Genomic DNA, 14,602 nt, shown 5'->3' with positions numbered 1-14,602 from the left:
TGTCTTGTGTTTCTGTGATATCATACTGGAGGAACATTGTATCATTTCTTAATGCATGCATTACTAAATGACAATAAAAGAGGACTGCGTGTCCTCATAATCTAACCTAAAAACATGTTAACAGGAAATCTGCATTGTGGAATATTTTTACTTGTGAATCTATAGAATATTGTGTATTGGAATATATGACCATTTTCTGTGAAGCTGCAGATTAAGAGGTAGAAAATTTAGGCACAGTTGGCCAAATTATGTTGTTTTCTGTATTGCAAATTTCTGCAGAATTTGGTGCTAGAACAGGAATCTCATCTCCAACAGCACTTTGTGAGGGCAAGGTAAATTGCTGAAAGTTGTGTTTATTCTGATACCAGTGAAGGAAGGAAGGAAGGAATTTGTTTGTCACTGGCAAGGCAAGCATTTACCCCCATCCTAATTGCCCTTGTGAGACAGTGATGAGCTATTTTAAACTATATACAGTGGCTATAAAAAGTATTCACATCCTCCCCTTTGGAAGTTTTCATATTTTACTGTTTTAAATAATGAAAGAAAATATTATGAAGTAAATTAAAGTCTCTTCCATAACTTAGTAAAGTTTTTAAATGAAAAATGCCAACCCCCAAAGCTAGTAGTGCAGCCTGCATTTGCTTTCTTTCAGCCTTATATGCTTGACATTGTAAAATATGTTCAACTGTTTCATTATAATGACAAACCTACACCCCTCGAGTGATGTTTTCCAACAAGATACAAGGAATAATTAAGCATAGTATGCGCAATTCTAAGTCCTTCCCTCCTTGTCTTGCCTCCTCCCATCAATCCAACAGTTTTATGTATTCTGTACAGGTGTCACCCCTTACCACAAGTCTTGCCAATAATCCCCAAATTCTTAGCCTCACCAACCCCTCAGCTTCTGATTTACTAGGTGGAAGGTCTATATCTGCAGATGAACTTTTAACAGGTTTTTTAGCCAGACAATCAACCTGCTTGTTTCCCTCAATACCTCTGTGCAGGGACCCATGAGCAGAAGACATATTTTGAATGTGAAATAAAGTTTGAAGAGCTTCCAACAGTAAATCTGACCTACTGCTAGAATGACATATTTTAAGACTAGTCAAAACTGAAAAAGAATCTGAACAAATTATATGCAAGCACGAGCAAATCTGCAGATGCTGGAATTTCAAGCAGCACACATAAAAATTGCTGGTGAACGCAGCAGGCCAGGCAGCATCTATAGGAAGAGGTACAGTCGATGTTTCGGGCCGAGACCCTTCGTCACGACTCACTGAAAGAAGAGATAGTAAGAGATTTGAAAGGGGGAGGGGGAGATCTGAAATGATAGGAGAAGACAGGAGGGGGAGGGATGGAGCTAAGAGCTGGAAAGTTGATTGGCCAAAGGAATATGAGGGGATCATGGTACCGGAGGCCTAGGGAGAAAGAAAGGGGGAGGGGGGAAGCCCAGAGGTTGGGCAAGGAATATAGTGAGAGGAACAGAGGGAGAAAAAGGAGAGAGAGAGAAAAAAAAACATAATAAATAAATAAATAACGGATGGGGTATGAAGGGGAGGTGGGGCATTAACGGAAGTTAGAGAAGTCAGTGTTCATGCCGTCAGGTTGGAGGCTACCCAGATGGAATATAAGGTGTTGTTCCTCCAACCTGAGTGTGGCTTCATCTTTACAGTAGAGGAGGTGGTGGATAGACATATCAGAATGGGAATGGGACGTGGAATTAAAATGTGTGGCCACTGGGAGATCCTGCTTTCTCTGGCGGACAGAGCGTGCGTGTTCAGCGAAACCGTCTGCCAGTCTGCGTCGGGTCTTGCCAATATATAGTAGGCCACATCGGGAGCATCGGATGCAGTATATCACACCAGCCAACTCACAGGTGAAGTGTTGCCTCACCTGGAAGGACTGTCTGGGGCCCTGAATGGTGGTGAGAGAGGAAGTATAAGGGCATGTGTAGCACTTGTTCTGCTTACAAGAATAAGTGCCAGGAGGGAGATCGGTGGGAAGGGATGGGGGGGGGCGAATGGACAAGGGAGTCGCGTAGGGAGCGATCCCTGCAGAAAGCAGAAAGGGGGGGGCTGGGTAGGGAAAGATGTGCTTAGTGGTGCGATCCTGTTGGAGGTGGCGGAAGTTATGGAGAATTATATGTTGGACCCAGAGGCTGGTGGGGTGGTAGGTGAAGACAAGGGGAACCCTATTCCTAGTGGGGTGGCGGGAGGACGGGGTGAGAGCAGAATGTGCATGAAATGGGAGAGATGCGTTTGAGAGCAGAGTTGATGGTGGAGAAAGGGAAGCCCCTTTCTTTAAAAAAGGACATCTCCTTTGTCCTGGAATGAAAAGCCTCATCCTGAGAGCAGATGCGGCGGAGACAGAGGAACTGCAAGAAGGGGAACAAATTATATCTTTGCAAGGACAGATTCCCTCCAAATGGTTGCCCAAAATGCTGGCAACCAGTTCTGCAGTATACACTGATAAATAGTTGGTAAGAGATTTCTTTATTGTTACCTGTAATTCAGGAGCAGTCGGACCTTCCAGATACAGGTGTATTTTTACTGCAATCAATTGAAACACCTTGACTGCACACAGGTGATCTCCATTTAACTAATTATGACTTCTAAAACCAATTGGCTTTACAGTGATGACTTAGTGTGTCATATTAAAGGAGGTGAATACTTATGCAATCAATTATTTTCTGTTTTACATTTGTAGTTAATTTAGATCACTTTGTAGAGATCTGTTTTCACTTGACACAAAAGAGACTATTTCTGTTGATCAGTCTCAAAAAAGCCATGTTAAATCCACTGTGATTCAAAGTTGTAAAATAACAAAACATGGAAACTTTTTATTATATTAAAGGGTGAATGCTTTTTATAGGCACTGTAGTTCATCACAATATTGCTATTCACATTTATTAGGCTGGGAACTGATGATGTTTGAGAGCAACATACATTGAAAAACTACAGCACAATACAAGCCCTTTAGCCCACAATGCTGTGCTGAACATGTACTTACTTTAGAAATTACCCAGGGTTACCCATAGCCCTCTTTCTCTAAGCTCCATGTACCCATCCAGGAATCTCTTAAAAGACCCTATTGGATCTGCCTCCACCACCATCGCTGGCAGCCCATTCCATGCACTCACCACTCTCTGCATAAAATAACTTAACCTTGACCCCTCCTCTGTACCTACTTCCAAGCACCTTAAAACTGTGCCCTCTTGCGATAGCCATTTTAGCCATTTCAGCCTGGGGAAAAAAGCCTCTGACTATCCACATGATCAATTCTTCTTATCATCTTATATACCTTTATCAGGTCACCTATTAACCTCCGTCGGTCCAAGGAGAAAAGGCCAAGTTCACTCATCCTATTCTTGTAAGGCATGCTCCCCAATCCAGACAACATCCTCGTAAATCTCCTCTACACCCTTTCTATAGTTAACACATCCTTCCTCTAGTGAAGTGACCAAAGCTGAGCACAGTATGCCAAGTGAGGTCTGACCAGGGTCCTATATAGCTGTAATGTTACCTCTCGGCTCTTGAACTCAGTCCCACAGTTGATGAAAGCCAATGTACCGTATGCCTTCTTAACTACAGAGTCAATCTGCGCAGCAGCTTCTGAGTGTCCTATGGACACGAACCCCAAGATCCCTCTGATCCTCCACACTGCCAAGAGTCTTACCATTAATACTATATTCTGCCATCATACTTGACATTCCAAATGAAACCACCTCACACTTATCTGGGTTGAACTCTATCTGCCACTTCTCAGCCCAGTTTTGCATCCTATCAATGTCCTGCTGTAACCTCTGACAGCCCTCCACACTATCCACAACACTCCCAACCTTTGTGTCATCAGCAAATTTACTAACCCATCCCTCCACTTCCTCATCCAGGTTATTTATGAAAATCACAAAGAGAAGGGGTCCCAGAACAGATGGGTGAGGCACATCACTGGTCATCAACCTCTATACAGAATATGATCCATCTACAACCATTCTTTGCCTTCTGCAGGCAAGCTAATTCTGGATCTGCAAAGCAAGGTCTCCCTGTATCCCATGCCTCCTTACTTTCTCAATAAGCCTTGCATGGGGTACTTTATCAAATGCCTTGCTGAAATCCATATACACTACATCTACTGCTCTTCCTTCATCATCACATCCTCAAAAAAATTCAATCAGTCTGGTAAGGCACGACCTGCCTTTGACAAAGCCATGCTGACTATTCCTAATCATATTATGCCTCTCCAAATGTTCATAAATCCTGCCTCTCAGGATCTTTTCCATCAACTTACCAACCACTGAAGTAAGACTCACTGGTCTATAATTTCCTGGGCTATCTCTACTCTCTTTCTTGAATAAATGAACGACATCTGCAACCCTCCTATCCTCCAGAACCTCCCCCGTTGCCATTGATGATACAAAGATCATTGCTAGAGGCTCAGCAATCTCCTCCCTCACCTCCCACATTAGCCTGGGGTATATCTTGTCTGGTCCTGGAGACTTAACCAATTTGATGCTTTCCAAAAGGTCCAGCACATCCTCTTTCTTAATGTCTATATGCTCAAGCTTTTCAATCCGCTATAAGTCATCCCTACAATTGCCAAGGTCCTTTTCTGTAGTGAATACTGAAGCAAAGTAGTCATTAAGTACCTCTGCTATCTCCTCCAGTTCCATACACACTTTTCCATTGTCACACTTGATTGGTCCTATTCTCTCATGTCTTATCCTCTTGCTGTTCACATACTTGTGGAATTCCTTGGGGTTTTCTTTAATCCTGCTCACCAAGGCCTTCTCATGGCCCCTTCTGGCTCTCCTAATTTCATTCTTAAGCTCCTTCCTGCTAGCCTTATAATCTTCTAGATCTCTATTATTACCTAGTTTTTTGAACCTTTCATAAGCTTTTCTTTTCTCCTTGACTAGATTTTCAACAGCCTTTGTACACCATGGTTCCTGTACCCTACCATCCTTTCCCTGTCTCATTGGAACGTACCTATGCAGAATGCCACGCAAATATCCCCTCAACATTTGCCACATTTCTGCCTTACATTTCCCTGAGAACGTCTGTTCCCAATTTACGCTTCCAAGTTCCTGCCTGATAGCTTCATATTTTCCCTTACTCCAATTAAACACTTTCCTAACTTGTCTGTTCTTATCCCTCTCCAATGCTATTTTAGTTTTATTCATCTAATGGGTAATCCAATATTCTTTCCATCTCTTGACGCTTCTAGATAATGAGGTCCAAAACCTTCCAGCTGTTTATCACTTTTAATAAATGTTATTTTTTGGAAGTGGGTCATACAATTTGGTATTCTCTTGATGGTTTTGAGGAGGTGGAGGTAAATTCCTACCTTGAACTAATGTAGTCAATGTGGTAAAAGTATTTCCATTGTGGTACTAAATGTAAAGTTCTACTATTTGCGCCCTAAGACAATATAAAAATGGTGATATTTTTCTAAGTCGAGAACCTGCAGGATATCGTGATGGTATTTTGAAGTACTTGCTGTTCCGTCCTTGTTGGTAGAGTTTGTGATTCGCAGCAAGAGTAGGAGCAGCCACAATAACTATCTGGAGTACTTTTATGAATAGTACATAATGAAGCCACAGTGTTCTAGAGCAGCGGTCCTCAACCACCGGGCCGCAAAGCATGTGCTACCGGGCCGCTAGGAAACGATATGAGTCAGCTGTACCTTTCCTCATTCTCTATCACGCACTGTTGAACTTGAACATAGGGTTGCCAACTGTCCCGTATTTCCCCCGCTAAGGTAGAGCGTTCCTGTGAAACCGTTCGTGCCAAAATGGCGTAAAGTGAAGAAGCAATTACCATTAATTTATATGGGAAAAATTTTTGAGCGTTCCCAGACCCAAAAAATAACCTACCAAATCATACCAAATAACACATAAAACCGAAAATAACACTAACATATAGTAAAAGCAGGAATGATATGATAACTACACAGCCTATATAAAGTAAAAATAATGTATGTACAGTATAGTCGGGAAGATTAAGCTGAAACTGATTTGTGGGGAGAAAAATCGGCACGTAGGCGCATGCGCACGTCACATATGCACACATCACGCATGTGCACACAGGTGCCCGCGCAAGGCTTCACGGTCATGGTAGTCTTTCCTGGGGTAAACACAAGTGTCCCGGGATTTGACTGCTAATTTTGTCCCTTACTTGGGAGTGAGAAAGTTGGCAATCCCCCACTCCTGGCCAGCCGGTCCGCAAGAATATTGTCAATATTAAACCGGTCTGCGGTACAAAAAAGGTCCCCCGTTCTAGAGGAAGGAACGGATTTTTAGAGGAGTAGATGGAATGGAAATAAAATAGCTGCTTTGTCCCATATAACATTAAGCTGCTTGAATGTTATTGGAGCTGTACTTAACCAAAGAATTAGAGAGTATTTTATTCAATTTCTGACTAAAGCAATGTAGATGGTGGAAATTTTGGGTATCAAGGGGTCAGTCACTTGCCAAACGATGCCCTCATCTGGAGCCACAATATTAATGTGGCTGATCCATTTGAATTTCGAGTTATTATTGATCCCTTCAGGATGTTGATCATGTGGGACAATGATTGTAATGCCATTCTAAGGGTATGTGGTTAGGCTCTCTCTTGTTGGACATGGACATGTCTGGTACTTTTATGGCATGAATGTTACTTGCCAGCCATTGGGCCATGATTGAACATTATCAAGATAATGCTGCCTGCAGGAGTAGACCACTTCATTTTCTGAAGAGTGCTAAATGGAATGGAATTTGTCATTGCATAATCATAAGCAACCATCCTCACTTTATTCCTTAAGATAGAAGGAAGATCATTGATGGAACAGATGATGTTTGAATATTAAAGGCTTGGAAATTGATAATGTCCTTGAGTTCAGATCATTGACTGTAGTTATCTTCCTTCATATAAGTAATGGCTTCACCCACTGAAGTGTTTGTGATGCCCATTGACCAGTTTCAGCGATGCTCCTTGATGATATAGAGCATTTCCTTATTGATCAATTTCAGTCACTTTCATCTTGACCATAGGTTTCTGCTCTTGGGGCCTTGTTAGACTGGCTATGAGGTGTGGTTTTTGCAAAACCCAAACTGGGCTTGGTGAGCAGAATTTTGATGAGCTGGTGTTTTTTAATAGCCATGTCAATGAACCCCTTCATCACTTTGTTGATTGAGAATAGACTGATTGATAGGGCAGTAATTGGCTGGGTTGGATTTATCCTGTTTTTTTTTGTAAGCAGGACTTCCCTGGGCAATTTTTAAATTGTCAGATATGTTTTAACTACTGAAAAGTTTGGGTGGTATTTAAGCTAGATCTGAAATGTAGATCTTTTGTGCTACATTTTGGATGTTGTCTGGTCCTGTGGTTTTTGCAGTAGTTGATTCAATTGGAGTGAGTCAAATAGGTTGCGACTTAAATTGGGGATCTGGCAGAACACTGGATTGCTAATCCATTCTGCAAAAATATGCTTGAGCATGTTTCAGCCTTGTCTTTCACACATGTGCTGGATCCCACCAGTGTTAAAGATGGGAATATGCTTCACGATACTTCTTCATCCTTTGACTGTGTAGCAGCTTGCCCAGGTAAATACATTCAAGTTGGGTAATCTTGATGCTGCTATAGGCAAGCCTGGTGCTTTCCTTGTTGAATCAGGGCTGATCAGCTGATTAAATTGTATTGGTAGAATGAGGGATATGCTGAGCATTGAGCAAACTGATACTTTTACAGTGCCATTGATGGTCCATGTTTTGAGTTGCCAGATCTGTTTTGAACCTATTTTCCACACCTTGGTAGTACCAGTTGTACTACACCATGATCTGACAGTGCACAGGGACACTTGGAATAACATTAATATAGTTATATTGTACAATTTTTTACTTAACTTTGTGATTCTAATATTTAGACTATTTTTCTTTCCATCTGTAGATGAAGAGCTCCCAGATTACATTATGGTTATGGTAGCCAATAAAAAGAGCCAGGAGCAAATGGCAGAAGATCTGTCTCTTTTTCTGGGAAGCAATACTCTCAAGTTTACTGTATGGTAAGTTTTTTTTTTCTTTTATGTTATAATTAAACTCTAGTTTCTTTTCTGTTCCATTAGATTTGTTTTGTGTATTTCAATGCTTGTGCTTTAAAACATAGGTGACCCTAAAGAGATTTACAGGAAGATGTTGTTTCCTGCTTGGTATTGCTGCCTGCCACACCTCCAACCAACAGTGCCCTTGGGTCGATTACCTCATTCCTGGACCATAGGAACTTGTTTTCCCCTCCAATCCTGACTTCCCATTCTGTTTCTAACCACTTACATACATCCTCTGGATCTTAGTATTTCTTCTAATTTTTATTGTTGCTCCCCTTTGTCTTGCAATGAAATGATTACGCAAAAGAAGTCTTATTTCTCTCATTTCCTGTCTTAGCAAAAAAACAATATTTTACCCTGACTTTCTCCCATCACTGTTATTTTTTGGTTCTCATAAATGTTCAGTGACCTGAAATCTTAACCTTACCTTTTCTCACATGCATCTTTTGAAACTGATCTGTAAGATGATTATGACATTGTTTTGTTGAGACTCGGCAAATGCTAAATTTTTCTTTTCCATTAAAAAACTTTTTCTGTAAAGTTAGTGACTTGGATGGCAGGATATCAACATTTCAGGCCTTGGGCTATGAAAATAAGAACAGGAATACATCATTCAATCCAGAGGTCACTTCACTGCATAGTTTGATCACAGCAGAGCTATATCAATTTCCAAGTGCAGTAGAAATATGCAGATAAAATGTGCACAAAAAAATTTTAGTCTGATATGACAATAAGTGTGAGGAGATGAAATTAAGTACAGCTATTGGCTAGAATATGGTGGTAGTTCATAAAGTAAGGAAAGAAGGGGTAAGCTTGTTTTGCACAGAGACTGGTTGATATCTGGAATATACTGCTAGACATGGAATCAGACACAATTGCTAAATTTAAGAGACATTTAGACTGACGCATAAATAGGGAAGGGATAGAAGAATACAGTCCTGACACAGGTAAATGGGATTAGTGTTGAGGGGCAAAAGGGTCCACATGAATGTGCTTGGCCAGAGAGCCTGTTCCTGTGCTAAACAACTCCAGAATCAGAAAAAAGAAAGAAAACGTTGGAGGAAACATTAATTGTTGGAGACACATTTCCATTATACCAGGGCTGCTTGTCATTTCGTAATGAAGAATTTGATGCTTGTGCATTATATAGAAATCTTAAGTTTTCACAAAATATGTAAAATGAAATGTATGTTTAAATTTCAAGCCTTGCAATATTCCAGGAACTTAATGTACTACTTTTACTTAGGCTGCATGGAGTTCTTGACAAGCTGCGCTCTGTAACAGTTGGTAAGTAGATCCAGATTACTTTTATTTAAAATGTAAATATTACACATTGATTTCAACAAATGCCTTTGTTTTCAAATTAAAATTAAACATTAAAACAACCAGAAATCATTATTTAAATATTGTATCATCAGAAATGATTTATTTTTGTGTTGCAGACCCCACCACTGTGAAGCAACAGCCAAACTACACAGATTGCAATGTATTTCCTTCAGAGAAGAGTCGAGCAGCTGTCATTGGAAGCACTGATCAAAATAGTGAAGATGTTCGTATTCTTGCTGTGTCAAGCACACATTCTGAAAAAAATGATTCTCGTGTAACTACTAGCTCATTGCAAGAGCAGACAATACCCAGTATCAGGTAATGGTACCATTTAAAATTCTGTTTGAGTAGCTAGCTCACAGATGATGAGATAATAGTACAAAAAATTGAAATATCACTTGAAATGTACTTAAATAATAATGACCTGGTAAAGCCTTGCAAATAATTTAGCTGAGCAAGTACTGCTCTCTGCCTGCCAGAGAAAGCAGGATCTCGCAGTGGCCACACATTTTAATTCCACATCCATTCCCATTCTGACATGTCTATCCACGGCCTCCTCTGCTGTAAAGATGAAGCCACACTCAGGTTGGAGGAACAACACCTTATATTCCGTCTGGGTCGCCTCCAACCTGATGGCATGAACATCGACTTCTCTAACTTCTGCTAATGCCCCACCTCTCCCTCGTACCCCATCTGTTACTTATTTTTATACACACATTCTTTCTCTCACTCTCCTTTTTCTCCCTCTGTCCCTCTGAATATACCCCTTGCCCATCCTCTGGGTCCCCCACCCCCCCCCCGCCGCCTTGTCTTTCTTCCCGGACCTCCTGTCCCATGATCCTCTCGTATCCCTTTTGCCTATCACCTGTCCAGCTCTTGGCTCCATCCCTCCCCCTCCTGTCTTCTCCTATCATTTTGGATCTCCCCCTCCCCCTCCAACTTTCAAATCCCTTACTCACTCTTCCTTCAGTTAGTCCTGCCGAAGGGTCTTGGCCTGAAACGTCGATTGCACCTCTTCCTAGAGATGCTGCTGGCCTGCTGCGTTCACCAGCAACTTTGATGTGTGTTGCTTGAATTTCCAGCATCTGCAGAATTCCTGTTGTCTACTCTCAATTTATTGTGTGAATGACATGTTACGTAGTATTAACATGTTAACAGGAGACCTAAACCTTAAAATATGATTTTATGAAGGGAGAGCCATGTTTGTGTCCCAACATTTTCTGAGGATGTAATTAGAAAGGAAGCTAAGTTGAGACCAATATATTTCATATATCTAGATTATCAAAAAAGTATTTGATAGCACACCACATAGAAGATTGTTCCATAAAGTAAGAGCCTGTAAGGTTAGGATAGCATATTAACATGTTACAACATTTGAATAAGCAGTTTAAGATTCAAGATTCATTTATTATCAAAGAATGTATAAATTATACAGCCTTGAGATTTGCTTCTTCATAGGTAGCCACGGTTGTATAATTTAGAAACATAGAAACAATGAAAACCTACAGCACAATACAGGCCCTTTGGCCCATAAAGCTGTGCTGAACATGTCCTTACCTTAGAAATTACCTAGGGTTACTCATAGCCCTCTATTTTTCTAAGCTTCATGTACCTATCCAGGAATCTCTTAAAAGACCCTATTGTATCGGCTTAAAAGACCCTACCGTAATTTATAAATTACAATTTATACAAAATAGCCAGTTAGAAAAGCAAATGTTGTTCTTTATTGTTAGGTTAAGGTAAAGTAAAGAAATCTAGCTGAGGTTGTTAGAGGGTCATGATAAGACTATATTCAGAATGATGTGTGCCATTTTGGAAGGAGGTTTTGGAGGTTCAGTAGTCTGATGCAAAGGTGCAAAGAATCACAGGTTGATTCCTGTGATGAAGGGGTGATCTATGAAGAGTGCTCAAAGAAGCTGTTATCCTTTCAAAAACTAAGTGCTTAATGAAACATGTGAGACTGAGAATTATTGACAAGAGTTATTGATGAAAGTTTGTTTAGTCTTGGAAGAGTTTAGACCTAGACTGCATAGTTGAAGGCTAAAGGCTACTTTGGACTGAGTTGAGGGAAAAAAAATTCTTTTAAGAAGAGAATTGGAATGTGATGTTCATTTTGAGTCTGTTCACAGCTCAGATTGATTGTTTGATTACTGGATGCTCAGAGAACAAGAGAGAATGTGATCCATATTAAAATAGCCTTGAGGAATATTGTCAGTATTATTGAATATAGTCAGTATTATTGCCTGTTATTTCTTCTATTTTTGTGATCTTATTTGTCACTAGCTATTGAAAGATAACTTAAAGGTTAACCTTGTGTTAAGCTAAAATTATAATGGTGACTTAGGAAAATGGTCCATCTTTACTTAATCCTGAGAGTGAGTGTTGACAGTTTGATGGTGAAATAGTTGGAAATGTATGTCTGGCTTGTGTCCTTTAGTAAACGCAACCAAAATCTTCAGTGTTAATTCTATAAGAGACGTCTTGATTTCTGTTGTCAGAATTATTTTCTGTAAGATCAGGTAATCCTGTACTCCATATGAGTCTCTACCCCATAATCAGCAAGATTTCATTTGCTTTGATTGTGGCTCTTGTCTTTTCCCAAATAGTATAGTTGAATTTTTCAGCTTTTGTCTTCTGAATACTTCAACCCTGGATCCAAAGTTTAATACTATAATCTCTTGACCATGGGAAAAAAAGGTTAATGATACAATTATAAGAATTTTGACTTCAAGCGTGAATTAATAAAATTACTTTAACCAGATGACTTAAGTTTCTTTCTTTGTTGTGTAATACAGATTTAAATAAGAAACTTGTACATTAAATTCTGTAAGAGCGTCTCTAATGTTTTCCTCTACTATTACCTTATTTATGCACAGAACAACTTTGGAAAGGAGTTCATCTCAGTTAACATCAGCAGTGAAGCCTTTGTCAGAACCAGTTTCCTCTGAAGCAATAATTGACATTAAACCTGAACCAGATGATCTTATAGATGGGGATCTTAACATTTTGCAGGAACTTCCATCATCTTCTAAGAAGAAGCCTGTGGTGACAGTTTCGTACAATGTATCTTGCCCTTCATTTGATACCTCTGGGCCAGAAGAAAATGTTTCACAAGTGTACAAGACAACTGACACTAGCACTCAGCCTGTAAGGATAGCTCAGAATAATGTGCAGCCATGTAAGTTAGGAGAAAGCACCTTGCATGGCTACGGACTATTAGAAAATACTGGCAATGTTTACAGATCATATGAAAGCACCTTGCAAGCTTACAACAGATTGCCGGAAAGTGGAGTACAGGTTTGCAGGTCATCAAAGTCTAACTCTGATCGATCAAGTAGAGATGTGAGTAGAAATTAATAGTCTTGAAAGCTTGAATGAATGTAGTTTGTTCAAACCCCTGTACATATTTAACAGCCCAGTGATAACTTTATTAAAATTGCACCTTTGAATGTATCTTTTTTCATTTTGTTCACTTATTAGATATTTTATATTGTCAGCATCTCTAGTATGGCACACATCCATTGTGTGCTTCCACAATGTGTTGTACATCAGTTTCTTCCATTGTGCATTTTCTATGGATGGGTTTTCTCTCCCATTGGTTGCATAAGCTGCTTATTTTTGAATATTCCATATTTAATACCACCTTCTCATATTACAACTTATAACATTAATTCTTTCTTAGAAACTCAAATTTGTGTAATTACATGCTTCCATTCAATTGAAGTACTTTCAATGTAATCTATCATTTAGTTTCTCCTCATACTATTCACATAAAATAGTGTCCCTCCAAATTCTTAGTTCTTCTGCCTCCACAGTCTTTCCTCCAGTAATTTATTCCTCCACTTTGCCAATTCCATATTTCCTCTTGATTCCATAAACTATAATCAATATGTCTTGCAGTTTGAACAATGGAATTAAAAATTAATGTTGTATTATTCTGTTTTTCATGAATATCTTTCATTGATATGGCACTGTTTCTAGTTGCCTTGGAGATATATCTGCACAATTTATACTAAACATTTGAAATTTCATTTCTAATTGGATGGCTGATAGTATAAGAGAGTTGCAAATTTTAGCGGCATTGTACAAGAACATTATTTTCAATGGTAAATATATAAAGGTCCTACTAAAGTAATGATAGCTGTTTAGATTGATTACATACAGATAGGATAGTAATTTTCTGGTCAAGGAATTTGCTTTTTCTTGTATCATAGGATGAAAGTTCAAAGAAGAGAAAGGCATCAATCATTAGCTCTGTTGTTAAAGTAAACAAGACTAGTGACGGCGAAGAAGATGATGACGACTTTGGCTCAAGAACAGGAAGTCTTTCCAGTAGTATTTCTGTCCCAGTGAAACCTGAAAGAAGGTATGAGGGTAAAAAGCATTATATGCGTGAATTCTAAATTTTGTTTCCTTTTCACTATGCAATTGACATTTTTTTCCATCTGAAATTTTTACAGTCTTTGCAATTTTAAGTTGCAGTGTCCAATTTTTCTGTTAGGATGTGATTACTACTAGGAAGTTGATTTTATGTTCACTTAAAAAAGTTCATTCTTAACCTCAATACTACAATTTTTCAATATTGTTTTCTTGTAAAGCAGAGCAACTTTTTTCTTTTGAAACTGGGGAAATTTGATCTTCATTCCACCATACATCCTGAATAGAGGTTCATGCTGGGTTGGAACTAAGAACTAGGCTATGTAGAGCTTTGCAATCTAGTTATCGACTTGAGAGAACATAAAGTCCAATAAGATGTTGAAAATATGAATACAAAAAATAATTCAGGAGTCACTCAGCAAGCTAAACAATACCTGTAGAGAAAATAAGAAAATTACTGGCTCTGAATCCATTAGTTATTACAGTAAGCAGAAATTTACTAGGGATCAAAATCTACAGGAAGTGAGTCCGATGGATAGACTCTACTTGCCAGTCCAACAACAGTGAAGATAGTTGGCTACCTAGATAGAACAAAGGTTCTATTTGATATACACTATATATACACTACCCTAAACATCCACTGTGGCTATAGTCTGAGCCATGTAGAAATGAATGTCAGTTATTTGCATCACCCAAATCTATGACCTATAACATTACCTTTTAAGGATGTAATGAATTGTAGTTGGTGCAGAGGAGATTCAGCAGGATATTCCTCTTCATAATCCTGGTGAATGAAGCATTTCAATCATGAAGGGAGATT

The 14,602-nt window shown here is 39.3% G+C and overlaps 1 protein-coding gene across 1 annotated transcript in view; it reads left to right on the top strand.

The window, feature by feature from the left end:
• The window catches only part of zc3h14 (zinc finger CCCH-type containing 14), a 55,840-nt gene that overhangs the window by 20,032 nt on the left and 21,206 nt on the right, over positions 1-14,602 (top strand). Inside the window, exons 3-7 of the mRNA XM_063046841.1 lie at positions 7,926-8,040; positions 9,326-9,366; positions 9,522-9,723; positions 12,282-12,747; positions 13,620-13,771. Coding sequence (XP_062902911.1) covers positions 7,926-8,040; positions 9,326-9,366; positions 9,522-9,723; positions 12,282-12,747; positions 13,620-13,771 — 976 coding nt within the window. The remainder of the gene's footprint in view (positions 1-7,925; positions 8,041-9,325; positions 9,367-9,521; positions 9,724-12,281; positions 12,748-13,619; positions 13,772-14,602) is intronic.

The sequence above is a fragment of the Mobula hypostoma genome, chromosome 1 (assembly GCF_963921235.1).
Source record: "Mobula hypostoma chromosome 1, sMobHyp1.1, whole genome shotgun sequence".
Taxonomy (NCBI): Eukaryota; Metazoa; Chordata; class Chondrichthyes; order Myliobatiformes; family Myliobatidae; genus Mobula; species Mobula hypostoma.
Note: the sequence above shows the minus strand (reverse complement) of the source record. Positions and strands in the feature narration are given on the sequence as shown.